Genomic DNA, 19,520 nt, shown 5'->3' with positions numbered 1-19,520 from the left:
CAACACTAATTCGGCTGACTTTTATATTTGATCCAATTGGTAGATATGGCTGTATTTACACCATAAAGGTGCACAGCTGATATAAAGGGACACCTAGTGGTTAAAGCATGTTATTGAATTTCATTATTTTTATTATTAGATATTAATAGGATCCCTATAAAGTATATTCATTACTCGTTATTCTCTACTAATAGTTAATTAAAGACTGTATATAATGACTATTTTGCACATCCCTTTCAAGATTTTCTAAGGTTTATTGACATATCATATACACAAACTGAGTAGTTATGCAATGAATGAAAAACTCGCAGGTTCCTCAACAGTGCATTACAAGACATCTATCAATATTTGTGTATATCTCCAGCAATGTTAACTATGTTGAAGCACTTATTTTAACTGATATTATACATATGTATTATACTCTTATAATATGTATGTAGATAGTATAAGAGATGTGCAGAATATGACAGTTTAATGGTGTAGGTATACACACATATTGATAGATGTCTTGTAATGCACTGTTGAGGAACCTGCGACCCAAGTTTTTCATCTCCGGCCTTGTCAGGTATTGAACAATCAATAAATAAAGAACACAGAATTATTAAATATAAAACACAGAATTGTTGTGATTATACTAAATGATTTACAAATAAACACCACTGCATATTTACAACTGTTACACATGCTAATGTAACGCACATGTTTCCAACTTGGGATCAATAAAGTATATCTTATCTTAAGATGATCGATGGCTGCTGCCATATTTGCCTCTGAACCTTGACAAGTGCATGTTTCAGGCTCATCAATGAACAACAGGAGGGGTCACAGACATAAGAACAGTTGTTAAATAAAGCTCTTCTGACCTTAGCTGGCATGTGGGTATATATTAATGCTGCCCATTATGGGCACAAGCAATCTTCACCCATTTATTAATTATATGTTTTAAATTTGAGTGTTTCCTATCCCCTAAACCTCCAGGGATGTACACAGTTTAATACTGGCAACTTCTTATTATGGGAAATATGAAAACGTCTTTTAAAACTACAACTCCCAGTAGAGATGTGCCATAGAGAATATGTTGCGAAACAGAATAGCCAGCATGTGTAGTTCTGGGGACGGGGTGGGGGAGGGGGGGACGGGGTGGACCCGTTCAAATACAGTTTTGGACAGTCTGCCGTGTTTCCATCCCATTTCAAGTATTGTTCGACGCTCGGCGTAACCCTCGGAGCACACTCAAACATCCAATCACAGAGCTTGAGGACTATCACGGGGTTTGTCAAGCGAAGCGGAGAGAATACTTACTTCTGGGTGTAATATTCTCTAAAGCAAATGAGCTGCTCCGACCCTCGGTCCTGACGGACTCCAACTTGTGTTTATTAATCAAACAAATAAATAAACACAAGGATAATTATGTGTTATTGTTGAGTAAATGGAGAATTGCACAGGGGAAAATAACGTATCTTTGCCACAATTTTAGATGCAGATTTTGTTAAACTAATACGTTTGCGCTGTGGACCAACACTATAAATTGACGGGGAAGGGGGTAACACCATTAAACAGTTACACAACATAACAGAAATAATATCGATAGCAGCGTCCCTAGCAACCACCTTGGTAACAATGAAAACGTTGTAGACACAATTTCCTGAAGTAATCTTTGAAATAACTAGCAAACTAAAGATCATGTACATCCACTGCACACATAATCTGAAATAACAACTCATATTTCTTGCATCAAATGACATCAAAAGGCATTTTAAGGGCCAAACTAACCTTAAAATAGGCATTTTCCACCGAGAATAAAACGAAGTTCGGCCATGTTTTTTTTTTCTGCAGGGAGAAATTTGAAGATCATGTGACATAGAAATGAATGGTGAAAAAAAACGTAGGGATCTTACAATTTCAGAGGCGTTTTTGTAGAAATACTACGTCCCAAGTTGTGGACCAACGTAGTTATTACACGTTTTTTTTGTGAGACTGGGTTGGTGTGCTCAAGGGCTGTACCCGAATATCCGAGTATTCCTTCGTTGGAGTACTATTCGGGTTTCAATTCCGTTATCCGGATATTCGTTTTTTTTCCACCGTTTTCTTTAATTGAATTTATTGAAATCTCCAATATCAACGTAAGAGCTTGTGCCTCTTCGGGGGGTGCTAACACCTAACTATAAACGTTATCGTTTACTTTCTCCGTCTTTATGTCATTCTATAATTTAGGGTACATTTCACATCAACAAAACTGTAAAAAAAAGTGTTCTTTCTCAATAGAACAATCAGTGGTTCAAGTTAGTATATTCCTCAGTGTAACATATCCACTAGTTGCAAAGTTTAAACTTTTTTTTTTTTTTTTGTATTTGAAGGGAAAGGATGTTTTCACTACTCAGTTTGTCAACTATGTTACGGACAAACTTGATGTCATTACAATCATTTGATTAAGTCCTGCACTTCAAGTAAAATCCAATTTGAAAGGCTCTTGAGTCTATTCTACCGTATATCCAAAGATTTTTAAAAGATTCAAAAATAATTGTATTAAAGTTTTGTTTTTTCATGTAATATGTTCAGCACTGTCATTAAGGATAGGGATATTTTCTATTATAAAACTACCATACAGGTCATTTTGATAGTTTTAAGAGATGTCACGTAAAACTCCAACCTGTGTAGATGTACATTATGCTATAAAGGATATCAGAAGCACTATTTTATATATTTTAAATTTGAAAAAATGAGGTGCAACATAGTTGACAATGAAAGTCACACATTTGACGCAAATAACATAGTTGACTGGACACATTATTAACCATCAGCACTATGTTTATTTCAAGGAAGAAGTGCAAAATTAAATTGAAACTTTCAATTAATTCAATTATGAAACACCAAATTCATACAAAATACATTACATTTGAAATGTACTAACAAGCAAAACAAAAAATCACACAGTGCAAATTAAACATTCCCTCTGATCAGTAACCGGTGAAGGGTTGGAACAAGTTCTTCTAATTCAGACATTCAGAATTCATTTCTAATTCAATTCCTACAGAACAGTCTAAATAGTTTACATTTACATTGAGAAATGTGACGGTTTTATCGAAAGTGACTTGTATGTCAGACAAAGATCAAACCCACAGTAGAGGAACAAATAAAGAACAGTTTTTAAAGTAATGGTTTTGTAATGGGTTCAAACCAGCACAGGGGTCCAAGTGAAGCCTTACCGGATAACGAAATATTAAAGAATAGTACAGTAACATTAATATTCAACAGAACAGTACTATTCAATTGCAACATTCAGTTGGACCTTTTAGAAACTAGACCAGATGTCTTTGTCAATCTCCACGTGGCGTGAGGTCACTGACTTTGGAGGAGGAATCACTCTCAAAATGTCCTCAAAAGGGTACAAAAGCACATCCTCTCTCAGTGGCCAGAAGAACCGGTTGACTCCGGCAACGTGCATGCACTTTACCTGCACATGTGTGTCCATGACCTCCTGATGACTCCTGGGTAAATGTCTTCATCATATTTAAGGGCACACCACTGGCCAATTGAATCAGGACCCCACAGCCTTTCATTCTCTTTGCTGTTGCCTTTAGGTGCTTGAGGCAGCGAAGGGGTCGTTTGCTGAACCTCAAAACTAAAAGTATGAGTGTCATCACAGCGACACTCATAACTTTGTCTGGCGGTGCAAGGGCAACTTACATCTCGATACAAGATCTCTCCTGGTGCCCCTGTGACCACCTGGTGGATACCCATAGTTGAGGGCACTGCTGGCAGATGACTTGGCATCTTGTTAATTGCTTCATCCACAAGATTCTCTCTGATGTAGAACACCCTAACTGTTCCGCTGTTGACCAAAGCACTGTAGAGATGTTCTGCTGAAGGGATGTCATGACCTTGGCTAACAAGCCTGTCAGCCGTTCGCTTCAGGAGGCCTCCCACTCCATCTGGAGCACCCTTCCCATGGCTTGCTTCAAAAAAGTTCCATGTCCCCCTTTTGAAACCACGGTTCATCAGCTCTGTGCTAAAGAGGAAGAAGTTTCCCTTCTGTCTGTATTGCGTGCATGGACCGTTACTGAAGAAATGCACCACCTCCACAGAAGGATACGAGGCCTTCACTTCATCCAGGATGGGGGACAAATGTGCCCAAATGGCAGGTGGGCCTTTCTCCTTTGATGCCGAAATTGTGCCAAAGCACATGTGCTCTGCTGTCCCACCAACATGAAGAATTCCTGTGTGGAGCGTTGCTTGCTTCTGGTTTGGGGCAAAGTGCATTGCCTGGATTTCTGCTGCAAGCTTACATGAGTAGTTCTCCGAAAAATCCACATGAATCAAGCATTCTGGGTTGGTCATGCTTTTTCTTAATTCACGGTAGTGGGTGAACTGGCTTTTAATGTTAAATGTATGCCGTTTGAAATGTCTCAATTGGCCTTGAAATATCTCCAGCAGATCCGCCAACACTATGTCCTTTTTCTTCTTCACAGTGATTTTCATGGGGACCTTGTCCTTTTTACCATCTTTGTTTTTCTTTTCTCTGATGACTGTTTCAGTTGACCACTGAGTGAGTTCGACATTTGGTGGTGTAGCTAAGTTGTCAAGCCTGTGCTGTCTTTCTCTGCTTCTCTGCTGTGCCTTCCTCCAATAGGCCCTCTTGCTTCTTTTATCTCTGTCACTCATCTCTGCCACTGTTTTCACCTTTCCTTCTGATCTGAACCTCTCTCTGTTTCTCTAAATATGCTGCCCTTCTTGCAGGATCAGCATCTCGACGAGCCCTGTATCTCCGCTGTTTCTCAGCCGCTGACATCTATTTTAAATAATTGGATAAAAAAGTGTGTTGGACATATGTAGAATGATAATGCTGTGTAATGACGTCTACATGTCATACAAATTGTCAACTAGGTTACCTGTCAACTAAGTTACCCAGTAACTCAGTTGACAGGTAACCTAGTTGACAATTTCCCTATTTTGATCCATCATTTCAATGGTAGGCCTTGCCTGGATGACCACATGTCATTTTCTTGAGGTTAACATCCCATTTGAACATATCATTGAATTAAAATCATTAAACAACTTTAAACCATCAACAATGTACGTAACATTGTTGATGGTCAATTAATATACTCATTGACAATGTGCTATTATACATAGAATATTGTAAAAAATTAGAGGACACTCACCACAGTGTGTTCAAAATGTCAGCCAAAGAGGAACATGGCATCATGTGATGCTGGTGACATGGTATTGGGACAAACCATTTTTGAGTTAAAGGGGGGAGTTCTGTTTGTAACATAGTTGACAGAACTTTTGCGGACATTCATATATTAAGATATTTAAATTATTTAAAGGAGGAAATCAATTACAAAAATATGATTAATCTTTAGTATTTAGACTTTTGAAATAAATGAATAATAGTTTTTATTTACTTTAATGGTTTTTATTCATTATTTTGAAACCAAGATACCCTCAACTGAAAAACAGACAGAGGAAAAACTGTCAATTTAAGAACATCATGACACATTTCAAGCTAAACTAAGTATAGGATGCACATAATGTTTGTGTGATATTATAACATGCTTTCCAATAATAGGCAAAATATGATATTTTTGAAGAAAATAGAAAGAATAATTATAATTATCATCAATAGACATCAATGGACATGGAATGTACCCTAAATTGAAGAATCACGAAGATATTACTTTTCTCCGTTAATCTCCGTCACATTTCCACATTTCCATAGCAACAACAACTTCCTGTCAACAGCGCTAACTCTCCTTCAAAATAAAAGCATGTCCATCCAAAATAGGAAGCCAAGCCAAATTACACTTAAGACATATACAACTGCAACGAAAGTAACACACACAATGCAATATCCTTTTCAATTTCAAAGAACACAAATTGGGTTGTATAGTATACATAAACAAATAGCTATAAAACAACAATACAGTAGAATAACGAAAATAATGCCGTGAATACACCGAAATACACGTGTTGAAGCGGTTCGCTGCTGATTACTACGCCCCCATTTTGCCTCATGTTGAAATAAAAACCATGGGGTTTAGGAGCTAAATCTATGTGTTGTCGCTTTTAAGCCTCTCCAAAACACGAAGGCAATTTAGCAAGTGACCGAATGTAGTGTTCTTTTCTAAGCAAAGTAGAATTTCAGATGGTTTCTCCTTGAAAAACAATCAAGTCAATTACAGATTTAAACTAAAGAGCAGCTAGACAAGAAAATATGCTTGCACTCAGGAAGGAAAAAGGTTAGTCACAATCTATAGATGAAAAGCCTACTACTGCCCACCTTTGGACCGTAGTTAAGCAAGAATATCTTACATATAAAGGGATACAATAGTATGAACTGTATGATGAAATGAGTGGTAAAAATATCTTTAAACGTCCAATGGTTTTCAATCTCTTATTGTCTACCAATGATGCCTGACATCTCGAGTGTGCTAAAACATTCAGCAACTGTTGCAGTCCTCGTGTCATGGCAGTCGCTTAGTAGAACAAACATTTACGCACAACAACGTTTTTGTGCTGTCACTGTAATGTTACACTTTGTCTCTGTGTTAAATATGCTTGTAGGCTTTGTTCCTCATTAAAGTGAACAGAGGCTCCTGAGATAGGCTCTGAAAAAAAGCGAGACTAGCTTCTGTCTTTTCTGCGAAAACATGACAGCTGCCATCATCCGACGCTCGTCCCTCCACCCCGCAGCACAAATCCTGGTCCTCATCCCCAAACACATTGTTTTCTAATTGCCAGCCCCACATGTCTCAGCTCAGACCTCCACGTCCCAGCTGCCATTAAACCCAGCGACGACAGATTTGTTTAAAATACTTGGTAAGCTTGTATGAATACAGAGAAGGATCTGGAGCAGACTTAGAAAGACAATGAGGAGAACAAGCTGAAACATGGAAAAGTGTCATCAGGAAAGTGTAGTGTTTATGTGGCAAGAAGTGTAAGTGTGATAAAGACTATCTTGCCAACACTAAATAATTCGAACCTCTAGGCACTAAATCACCATTGGGGTAACAAATGAACAGTTATAGAGGTAGAGGAGATTAAATGACAGGTTGCATATTTTCTCCTTCATAAGCTGTTTTTCTTTTGCACTCCTTGCCACATTCCCTCTTCCTTTCTTTTGCAGAGCAACAAAGGCACACAAAAAACAGAAACAATGTCCATCCCCCTTCTGCCCCACACGCTTTCACCCTGCTGCTTGGGGAGCAGTTTTGGCTGATCTACATTGATTGCTATGGGCCATTCTCTAGCCTTGGTGCTCCGGAGGAAAAAAAAAATCCAAGCCTTCTCATTCATCAAACTAGCACCTGCCAGCCTGTAGCTCGAGAGAACAACCGTCAGTTTCAAGTCTTTTTTGTTTCTCCGGCCACCATTCTCTTTCTTTCCTCCTCGACAAATAACTGTCATGTCCAGAAGATTCAGGAGGGAGCGCTGATCTGCTATTTGTCCGCCTTTTCCAATAACACATTGACACTCGGTAATCCCTCTGAACACACGTGCACTGAGGAAGCCAGTCACCACTGCTGTACCTCAATAACTGACACGGTAGCTACACAATAAAATACAACACCCCTGAGCCTCAGTGACACCAGCCATCGGGTCTGAAATTACAGCTTAACCTAAAACCCCCCGACCACCTTCTTCTTAACACATCCATCCCAGCTGAGTCACCTTTCTCGGGTGTTGTTTGCCCCTGAAGGGGTAAATGATTTGAAGAAAAAAGGTGACTATAAGTAATAAAAAAGTAAAGTCTCCAGGGGACTGATATTTATTTGTTGGTTTCTTCTGGCAGATCCTAAAGAGGGCTGGGTATTTTTAAGTATTGCGATGCTAAACACAGTCAGTTCAATTGTCTTCTTATTTTCCCCTGCGAAGCTTTATTGCATATTTCTGCTCATTACTGTGTGAAGTGATAGCATTAGATGTGCTGCATTGAATAATACATTAAATGCATCTGCTCGAGCACTGTTTCTTGTTAGCTATTGTATGTGTGCAAGTGTGTGACCGCAGAACTTTACAAAGCAGTCTCACTAGCTCACACACATTTCTATTTAGTATTCGGAGCAAGAAACTACCCTGATGAGAAAACTTAAGTCAGGTGGTTTTGCGGTAGACGGACTCCATCTCAATACTTTAATCTTTGGTTTGAATTACGAGGATTTTAAAATGATTGCAGGCAAAAATATTCCACTGGTCATAACCCAACAAAATATGGGATCTTTGAAAATGGGTCACAAGTACGGACTGCTTTATTTTAAAAAGGTAACTAGCCAAAGAGGTGTGGAGCTATTGATCTAAAAAAATGTTTTAAGTAAAACACTGAAATATGCTATGCAAATTGTAGTCAGTTTGAGTAATCATTTTACAATATTCCTTCATTCCCACAATCAAAATGGTTTCGTTAATCATGTTTTTTAATCTGTTGGACTACCTTTAGGGATGAGCAAGCGTTCCAAGATTCCACTAGCAATTAATTTGCTGAAAAACAAAACTACAAAAATGTAATTGTAATACCCTGGAATTATGTTGAGAAACCACTGCACCTGCCTTTGAATATTCAATGTCTGTCTCAGTCCTATGCCTTGAAGCCCCTGCTAGTGAACAAAATAACAATGTAAACTTTCACCTGAGATTTGCAATGCTAAATGAAACTAAGTAAAAATATTCAAACACCTATTTCCTTTACAAACACCCATCCTTTGGTCCCAATGTTGTTTTGATCAGGGATTTATTCTACTACTCTCAATAATTTATTTAAATGATTAGACTATCAGACCGAACTGTAGCACTACTTTGATCAGCATATATTCCTGGCTACATCAAATAACAACAATGCCATACTTATATAGTTATAGCTGTTATGTTTACACTCATTATTGACAGTGAGTTTATTATATAATAGTCCCCTGTACTTCACCTGTACACTTTCTGTGCTGCGGACACCGATCATTTGTTCCGTCACTTAACAGTGATTCATATCTGTCCCGTATGTCTGCCAAAGGGAAGCCAGCCGCCCCCCCCTTCCTCCCATCTGTGTTGTATTGATTGGCTCAGCAGGCATCTTTTCACTGCTCAGTTAATTGATCATGGCTGCCTCATAGATTGTCTTCCAATCTTATTTAATTGACCCTCCATGATGCGGGAAAATACTTGTGCCGACACTGCAGTGACATTCAAAATGGTCTTTTTTACACTAATTGTTTATAGTGAAAGGTTTATTATCACCATATCTGAACTGGATACAAAGCCAAATGCCATTTTTTTACATATATACTGTACATTCTGACATGTACTAAAATTCCATTTTGAAATGTTATATTTTGTTGCTGGGTGCACTTTCCTGAATACACATTTCTATCCCAAAATAGCTAAAGCTTAGCCTAAATCTTGCCACGCACAAGTATAATATCAAAGAGAGAAGTAGATAATATAGGCGTGAGCTTGCGGGGGATTTGACATGAAGCTAGCGATTCAGTGACGTCCTTATTACAAACCAAGTCAATACCAGATTATGGTAATGGGATATCTAACTGAGGGGAACATTGAATACAATTCTCCAAACTGGCAGTTATTTTTAACCACTGGAAACACGTAAAAGGAGCCAGTCCAGTAAGCCTTTCTGTGATAATGTGAAAACAAAGACACTTATAGAAGAAATGCCACGATCCATGTTGATGAATGCTAAAAATACAGGTGTTTATTGCTTGGTTTGTGTATGTGAAGGGAAGAAAGAAGACAGAGAAATGCAAATTAGCTCCAGTATCCTGTCTCACATTATGCCGACAGTGCTGCCATCGTCATTACTTCCCCAATGACTCCGCAGACGGGTAATAAAATGAAACATTCAATGTCTCTTTCCATTATGTTTTCCTTTCTCTCGCCTCTCTGTTTTTCTGTTTCACTTTTGCCCTAGTCCATCAACCCCCTCAACCTCTTGCCCCTTTTATCCTGCTTTTTAGACAGGTGCCAGCAAATGTGTTTGTGTGTGTGTGTGTGTGTGTGTGTGTGTGTGTGTGTGTGTGTGTGTGTGTGTGTGTGTGTGTGTGTGTGTGTGTGTGTGTGTGTGTGTGTGTGTGTGGGTGTGTGTGTGTGTGTGTGTGTGTGTGTGTGTGTGTGTGTGTGTGTGTGTGTGTGTGTGTGTGTGTGTGTGTGTGTGTGTGTGTGTGTGTGTGTGTGTGTGTGTGTGTGTGTGTGTGTGTGTGTGTGTGTGTGTGTGTGTGTGTGTGTGTGTGGGAGGGCTTGCTTTTGGAGGAAGTTGCTAGTCATAAGAGCCAGCTGATGAGTTTCACCCTCATCCGGAGCTCCATTCACCCCGTGCACAAGGACCCATTCACCCGCTGCTTTTCACACTTGTGGACCCGAGTGCCCCGGGCACGTTCCCACACTGCTGCACGCTTACGGAGGTGAGCTATCACTCACTCAAGACATCCTACACAATTGCAAGCAAAGGCACCCAGATGCAAACACACACACACACATACACACTCCTCCGCACAGGTATACTAAATAGATACTCAGGAATAGGCTGTTTTTCTCATCTGATTCATTATAAGCATGCCCTGGAGCCCTTTTTCCCCTTAGAAACAAATCTCTATATCCTCCACATCCAAAAAACTCTTTCAGATCGAGTGACACAGAGCAGGAAGAGGTGTCACTTTCATTTTTGCCGTCACCCTCAGCTGTGAATCTTTCTGACATGCTTGTTCCAACAGCCCACCGTCATACCCATGGATGGCAGGGATATGCATGACACATTGAAGAAAATATGTCAGATTTGATGGCATCGTGCAGAACACTGAGAGGGGTGGCTGGGTGTAGGGAATACCCTTTGGTATTCTGTGCTGACAGCAGATAGATCCAGTTAAGCTCTAGTAAAACCAGAATATCGGCATTGATCCTTGATAAAACAATCAATCTCACGTTTCCAGAAGTATGGGTATTATATCTTTGTGGGTAATTAAAACAGTTGTTTTAGCAACCATACCAATAGACTGAATAAAAGACAAAAAGCAGTTAACGGATGGTGCTTTTAAGCCAATTGAGTCAAAATCACCATATTGTTCCAGTTGTATGTATGCTTCTGTCCCACCATTAGGGGCATGACAGTGACATTATTATGTACCACCTTCCCCCCCACCCATCCCTTCCTGCTTATTTGCGCCATGTTTTTTTCCGCCGGCAACCTCCCTGGAAACATAAGCCGCAGCCGCACCCTCAAATTCACATCACATTCCCTTCTGAGCAAAGGACCATCTCATTAATGAGGGCATCTTGGGTGTGTTTACATTTCATTACACAGCTCTGCCTGGCTACCTGCACCTAAATGGCTGGGGGGAAGGGAAGGGAAGGGAAGGGAAGGGAGGGGATGGGGGCTGGTGGTGGGGTTGCCTGGGGGACTGTCAGGGTTTCCAAATGTTTTACTGCAGCTCTTGGTGGCTTTTAAATGCATCTCCGCAAAAAAGACGCACGCTATGAAGCCAGATATGGACAGGTTGAATTTCTTGAATGTGTTTTTATTAACAGGTAGGAGAGTAATATTAAGTGAGGGGCAATTTGTGTAAAGTATATGGATATCTGTCCACTCAAAGAGATAAGAGCAAAACCTTTCGTTTTGTACCGTTTTTGGAGCATTTTTGGAACTCTCTGTTGTTGCTGTTGTGTATGGTTCATTAACCATAGATTAAATATTCGAATGACTTTGATTATCTGTTATTCTGGTGCTGTTGTGTTGACTTGATTCAATGAAAGTCCTATTGAGTTTTGAAGATATGGTACCAGGAAATTCGGAAGTTGTAGAGTCAGTAAGGTTTTTCCTAGTAATCAGCATAATCTAGAGGGGTCTGAAGATGTGATCACGGTCCAAGACCAAATATCGGTACTAGGTATATTGCAGACAGTTACAATGAATCTAATAAAGGATATATTTTGTACCACTTGCAGCCGATGTTGTGCAACTGAAGCATATTTGTGATCACAGCCAATCAGGAGAAGACGTTAATGACTTTTATGTGGAGAACCATCTCTAGAACTTTGGTTTAGAAGAGGAGGCCCAATCCCTGGTGCTAAGGTTTCACAATCTCCTAACTACAGCTGTGGCTGAGCAATAACCCATCTGTAACTAACCTTCCTCCTGCAGATGCCAGAACTACCTGTGCTTGATTGACCTTTAGATCAATCATTGACAAACAGATATCTATGAATTCTCACTCACCTTGTATTATATATATTATACCGGTATATGTTATCTTAAACAGCACTGCCGCACTGATTACACCGTGATCCCCAAACAGAGTATTTACAATGTTTTAACTAGCTCTTCTTACCCTGTAGAGTACATTGTCCCCTTTACCACCCAAGATACAATCTTGATTCAATGCCTGTGGGATGATCTAAGGCTTCCTGAAAACCTACTACATGCATAACAGACCGTGAAGCAGAGTTTTCTGCCACAATGCTGTTTCAACCTAAACATTGACACATCAAGAACAAGATACTTTAGTGTATTTTGCATTGCAGCAGAGGGTTTGTACTCCTCAGCTTTATCTGGTCACAGAGCACCATGATGGATGGATTAAAGCCCTTGCAGGAAGACTGCGTACCGGCACAGGACTTGCGTACGGCACATCCTACGCCGGTTTCCCTTTATAAATCACAATCGACTCGAAATGCGGTGCAGCTTTTGCGGGCTTCACGTAACGCTCATATTTGCCTATAAATAGTCAAAGAAACGCCCATTCATTCATTCTGACTGACTGCATGAAGAAGATCGCAGGAAATGACGACAGAACAGCTAAAACAGACATCTCACACCGTGTCAGATTTTGGTTATTTTGGTGAGGTGGAGACAAATTATATTGTTTGGTGGAGGCAGTTTGAACCAGAGTAGCAGCATGGAGGTCGGATCGTCACCAAAATAAATAAATAAGTGGTCCGAAAAAGGTTAATGACAAAAACAATACACATAGCCTTCCTCAGGCAGTGTGTTTGTACCGGGGACAGGAGACACCCCCTTGATGAGAAACTCTAAGAAATGATCGGGGAATCCCTCCGGAGTGGAGTCATGACGACTGGATCTGAATTATGTTTTTGTATTTGGTGGTTTGTGTTCCAGCTTTCGATCAGCAACTATATATCCATAATCCACCAGTTAAAGGAAATACAACTAATGTGTTGTGTTATATTAGCTGTACAATTTACCACATAACTGTTCTTAGTTTCCATACCTCCTGTGTTTTACGAGCGACTTATCAAGTCTTGGCGAACGGCATAAAACATGATTAGACATGATAATATATAAAACCATGCTCGTATCTACAACCTATAGAATGCAAAACAGCGTCAGTTTAAAATAATTCTGTCCTCCTGCTTACCGCATCATTTATGAGAATACATTTCTTAACAAGAGAACATAATCGAGGGGTGATCTATAACATTTCCGTATTTATTTATTTCTCCAAGTTGTGTTTTTGTGTGCACTGAGGAGTCTCACACAGGCGTTCGTTAAATCATTTTAAGATTAGCTTGAATCAATTTGTGAAAATGAATTCTTCATATATGATACATGAGAGGTAACATTTTATTTTTGGTATTATTTCCACATATTTATCTCCATCCTTCCTTCTGCCAACGGTGTCGCAGTTTCTCGTCCCTCCCGTTGTTGTGCTTAGTGCGTACGCATGGGTCAGAGTTTGCGTGGAGGACCGCGCATTTTCCCGTCAAGTTAGTTTTTTATAAATCACAAACAGTGCGTAGAAACTGGCGTACGCCATCTTTTGTGCGTACGCACCGTTTATAAATGAGGCCTCTGATCTTTACTTGGCTTCATAGTCTGACTAATAAGGTGTTTTGTTGGCACCAACGTGGGCAAAATCCAGCAACTGACAAATCATGAGGACTTGGACCACATAGATACAAATATCAACCCCGCGGATGACAGCACTCAGGGAGGAGACTTGTCGAGCTGTCAATTACAAGTTGGTGGCCAAATAGACCCACATTTATCGGGGAGCCATCTGCAGTGCCTATAATCAGTAAGCCATACAACCTACCCTGTGGCTTTAGGTTCCAAATGTTATTAATATGCTGATGATTGTGTTTATTTAGCCATTATGTAGATACACATTAGGTATTTGCTTACTATTAGGGCTAAAATATTTGAAAGAGGTGCACTAGTCGAGTGCATTGATTCGTGTGGTGACTGTATTCAATAACCTTTATGAATGTTTAATTATGGTCCCTAACCAGATGTGATTATTCAAGATACCAAACCAGACAAATAAGAAAGGTTATGAGTTCTAAGACTTTTCTTACCTCAGACTCAGAGTCAGAATGTCCTTTTTTCTGTATTTTGTGTCTAGATAACTGCGTGTGTTCTTTGAGCTATTCATCTTTGCAGCTGCATGCATTCAAGCCAGTGGAAATGGAATAAAGACCTGTTTTTAAATCCAGGAAAACTCTAAAGAAGCACTGCTAAAATCAATGTCTGAAAGAGCAATCAAATAACTGAGGCGCACACCTGGCAGTGTCAGGACAGCGCGGTCGTCAAAGGGTATCTCTTGAAAGTGTGCTTCTTCACGAGTGAGTGTGAATGAGCCACAGGCAAATTCAAAGGAGTTGAGTGTGGATTGAGAAAAATGATCTGAAATGCCTCCAGGGGGACAAAATCTTGTCAGAATACAAAGGAAGGATAAGTGCAGGGTTAACAAAGAAGAAACACTTACGACTGGCATTTATTTTGTCAAGCTGACTTGGACTTTTTGTTTGGCTGGCATAATGGCACACATTATCAACCACAGGAGACCTGATCACTCAGAGCCATGATTTTGTTTTTCTTCCTTGTTGAGCGTAATATTGCATCCAACTGCAAGAATGGCATACATTTCATTTGAAATGACTCGTAATTATTTATTAAGGTCACTCAGATCTGTCTGTCATGAGCTGATTCATACATTATAAAAGATCAGAAAGATAAGGCAGATAAAGCCATTCTAAAAGTTGAAATATGTGCAAGCCTGTGCGAATATCTTTGTTAAGGGAGGCAGGGTTTCATATTGTATGTTTAGCCATAAAAAGAGATTGTGATCCGTGGCTAATTAAAAATGCACTTAGAGTCTTTTTTTCCTCTTTGTTCACATCGCCTGAGAGCCCTGATCTGCGCTCAGGCTCTGTTTTCTACCTCGGGGGTTAGAATGAAATGCGCACAGGGATCACTTTCAACCTTTTTTTTTTTTATTCATATAAAACCTGATGTTATATGACTGTAGGATCTATGCTGATGCTGCAGAGGTTGGTTTTAAATCCCCTTGGATTCTCAAGAGCTCAAAATCACGCTGCAACCATGCAAAGGAAAGCAGTGGAAATAAGTCATTTTGCGGGCACGCAACAGTTACTAAGATGATAACCTCATAACACACGCAAATCTGTGCAGATCTATAATGTATGCGTTTATATTATGCGCATGGTTTTAAACCATGGAGTTCCAAGCGCTCTTTACGAACTCGATACACAGATTGAGGGGACGGAACAACATGCTGAACACACAGCATATTGAACATGCCAACAAATGTAATATTCTTCACGTGAGGGAGCCTTAATACTTACAGGCATATGTCATGGAGAAGCTATTCCCCACCAAGACCATATCCACCTGCGGTACCAGTTTGGGGATGTCCTGGTGGTGAGAGAGGGCGAACCGAAAAACCTCATATTCGTGTGATTCGGTTGGGAACAATCCTCCTGTTGAGCAGCAAAGAAGCAGGAGTTAATTTTGGACACAATACAACAAGAGACACGGGGTAAACTTGAAACAGAGGTTTCAGAGCTGAGACGTGTGCGCCATTCTCACCTATATTGATGTTACTTGGAAAACTTGAGCTTGATGCAAAGCACAGCCCCAGTAAACTGGTGTAGAGAATGGTGAAGCTTTGCTGCATATTTCCTTTTGCATTGGCGAAGGAAAAAAGAGCCGAAATCCAAGCATAGATTTGTCCGTGTGTGAAGTTAAATCCAACGCTTCCCCGCCACTCCTAAAGCCTCCTATTAGAGCAGCATGCACACCGACATGGATTCAACACCGATACAGTGATCGCAATGGCAAGAGGAGGCACCTTTCTCTCTCCTCTGTTTCCTCTCTCTGCTGATGCTCCTTGTCCTTGGCTGCTGTTGTATCAGACGGAGAATGACTTCAGCAGTAGCCACACTGCAAAAAATATGATCGTGTTGCAAAAGTGTTGAGCCTCAAAGTCTATTTATTTTGTTGTTTATCTCAAAACAGCATATTTTTCTTCCACAATGCGGCAATATATCTAACTTATTCACTGTTTGCAGGTACATTTTAGTTCTTTAATAAACACGTCTTTATGAATCAGGTTATACCTAAGCATACACCTGAGCAGATTCCTTTGAAAGGAAATGACACATCGACAACAATGACACACGTCTTAGTATTTTTGCACAGAAGAGAAGTGACAGTTTTGTAACCTAATGAAGGATGTCTTCACTTCTTAATAATTCAACATACTAACACTGTTCACACTCAATACTGCATTAATTGCCTTGCAAGGGTGAACATTTTTTGCAGTGTACACCCTCAGAGCGCACCCACAGGTCCCTCAGGAGACGCACGGGATTTCATGGATATCCATTCACTTGCCTGCACTGCAAAACGTGTCCATATTACTAAAAACAACCATTTATAATCTTCTTTTATTCTGTAAATATTTTTCGAAACACTTCAAGATAAAATAAAATGTCAACGTTTTGCGTATAGGTCTATTCTTCATCTTGAATTTATTGTAAAAGGGACATCATTACCCAGATGTGATTTTAAGCATTATAGGGAATGTATGGAGGTAAATTAACGTTTTTTTAAATGTCTGCATGTATAGTGAAAATCAAACCAGTTTAAACCATGTGGCTAAAATAAATGATAACCAACCATTGCACACAGCAGCGGTGCAAATTTGTTAATTCCTACATTTCCTTATGATCCGAAACCAATTCATTTTCCAATTGAAATACCAAAACTTCCCAAGGTCATAGACACACTTTCAAACCTTTATAAGCATATATGCATGACAAAAAGGACATTTGAACATGGGCAATTCCACGACTGACAAGGGGGTCATCTCAAACCGATGATGAAAGCCGTTTGATATGACTGAAAAATCAAAAATAGCAAACTGTGAACCTCAATGTTATCTATATGCAAAAAGAACCAGCTCTAATCTCAGAAGTGAGGTGATTTATATTCAATAAAACACATGTCTGTCTGCTTAATTTTGAAAAACATATCTAGTATGGCAATTACAGCATCAAGGGAGGCTTACTGTTTGTACAATTATTTACATCCTTATTATATCCAAATGGACTTGCAAAAAGCTGTGGGGATTGAGAGCACTAATACATATGTACAGTAATAGTCTACATTAGATCAGAGGAGTGAGTACTAAACAAAAAAACTAATATAATTTTCCTGTGTTAAAAAATCAGCTTTTGCTTCCAATTCCTATTGTTTTATGCTGGTTCAAAGACTGATTAGATGATTACGGGTTGCCTTTGCTTATCCAGTAACACAGGATAGTAAAATAAAAACAATTAACAGATGGACACATCTCCACCGAGGATTACAGCGCTTTGATATCCCTGGGTGCTGGAAGCTAATGGCCATTTGTATCTCAAGCAACATTTTTTGAGTTTTAGAACGGGTGGACACTCTAGATAATGGGCGAATAAATTATTACCAGGATTTACTCTTTAAAGTGTCTAGGTTTGTTATGAAATGTATAATTTTCAATGTGAAAAAAGGCTTTAGCTTTGCATGCTCCCCCTTCCTCTCACACAGTGCAGGACTGGCAAACAGCTGATAAGAAGGGTTATGATTTAAACCATGTATTTACAGACAGCTACAGCCAATTATTTCCTGAAGAAAAGGTACAGGCCCCCATGCTTTTGTACACACTAAGGAACTAATCAGCACTGGTGATATTTACAGAAGATTCATTGCAAACCACACACGGAGTGTTGTCCAAGCTTGTTTAGAAACTAAGTGGTAAATCCTGCCATTGACACAATCATGGATTAGGGTTAAGCTCATTTATTAGACCAAGGTAAGGTTATTTATTTAGTGAAAATCTCTTTCCCTACTTATTGATTCCACCACATGACGGGAGCCTGTAACACATTTCTGACTTAAAATGAATTGTTGAAGATTACGAGCTTATGGTAAATTACATTTCCGGTGATTCCAATTGAGCAGAATGAGACAAAAAGACGACTCTGGCTGAAGGACTCAACACACTTATAGAACTGTAGGAAGTAAAAGGTTATACAACCCATGAATGATGGATGTCTAAATGCACGCAGAATGGTAAATGTTCCTCAGCTTTGTTGAAAATGATAAGGGTTAGCTAAAAAATAAATGGTTGGTCAGGCTTTCATTACAACACTTCAGTTGTTAACCATCTTTTTGGATTTGCATTCTCTGTGTGCAAGACCGCGTTAGATTTTTGCATATTTTACCAGCTTATATCATAGAGTATTCAGTGTTTGTGTGTGCTTTGTGAGTGTTTGCCTGCAGTGCCCCATGTGTAATGAGTGCCATGCAATCTTTTTTAAACTCCTGATTAATGCAAATGGGTCTCAGAATAGCTTTAGTAACAATGGCTAAGTAGTCTATGGTGCTTAGAGGAGGAATAACAATCACAAAGCTTGTTGTTTGAGTTTTAAAATATTCTAATCATCAGACGGACGCCATATAACAGAAAGAAGGAAATATGCTTTTTCCTCACTTTCTATTCTTAAATATGTCATAGTCATAGGTCATAACGTGATGTTTCTGTCTGTGGGTTTTTAATAGAAGTCAATGTTAAGAGTATAATGAGGTTATAACATTAATATCTGTTGGTTCCACTTCAGTTTGAGTGAGGAGAAAAAAGAAATAGTAAAGCTCCCCAGTGTGTTACTCCTATATTTGAGCCACTAGGTTGTCAAGTACTTGTGTACGTGATTCTGCTGGAGGCAAAACTAAAAAAACCATGTTGTTTCCGAGGTGACAAAGAAACAAAATATGTCAAACTGTGGAAAAGCAGGGTATTGTCAACCTGCCTTAGCTCTCTAGGGAAAACGTGATTGACAGTAAAACGTAAGAGGATGTTGTTGGATATTAGAAACCCTCTTTATTTATCATACACATGTAGATGCACAGCACAGCAATAACCCATAGTACTAGGAGCAGGGCAGCTATTGCACAGCGTCCAGGGAGAAGTGTGTGTGTGTGTGTGTGTGTGTGTGTGTGTGTGTGTGTGTGTGTGTGTGTGTGTGTGTGTGTGTGTGTGTGTGTGTGTGTGTGTGTGTGTGTGTGTGTGTGTGTGTGTGTGTGTGTGTGTGTGTGTGTGTGTGTGTGTGTGTGTGTGTGTGTGTGTGTGTGTGTGTGTGTGTGTGTGTGGACGGGCCGTTACAGTGAGACCCAGCAAAGATGGCTCAGCCGGAGCCTGCTGCAGAGAGGTAGAGACAGCCAG

General features: G+C 39.7%; 1 protein-coding gene across 3 annotated transcripts in view; it reads right to left on the bottom strand.

Moving 5' to 3' along the window:
• Positions 1-16,134, bottom strand: part of gria1a (glutamate receptor, ionotropic, AMPA 1a) — a 79,922-nt gene extending 63,788 nt beyond the window's left edge. For all 3 annotated transcript variants that reach the window (XM_034092612.2, XM_034092614.2, XM_034092613.2), the window contains exons 1-2: positions 15,848-16,134; positions 15,604-15,738 (exon numbers count right to left, since the gene is read on the bottom strand). In XM_034092612.2, coding sequence (XP_033948503.1) covers positions 15,604-15,738; positions 15,848-15,935 — 223 coding nt within the window. In that variant the 5' untranslated portion in view covers positions 15,936-16,134. The remainder of the gene's footprint in view (positions 1-15,603; positions 15,739-15,847) is intronic.
• Positions 16,135-19,520: the final 3,386 nt, after the last annotated feature.

The sequence above is a fragment of the Pseudochaenichthys georgianus genome, chromosome 10 (assembly GCF_902827115.2).
Source record: "Pseudochaenichthys georgianus chromosome 10, fPseGeo1.2, whole genome shotgun sequence".
Taxonomy (NCBI): domain Eukaryota; kingdom Metazoa; phylum Chordata; class Actinopteri; order Perciformes; family Channichthyidae; genus Pseudochaenichthys; species Pseudochaenichthys georgianus.
The sequence above is the reverse complement of the archived record's forward strand: the minus strand, read 5'-3'. Positions and strand labels throughout refer to the sequence as shown.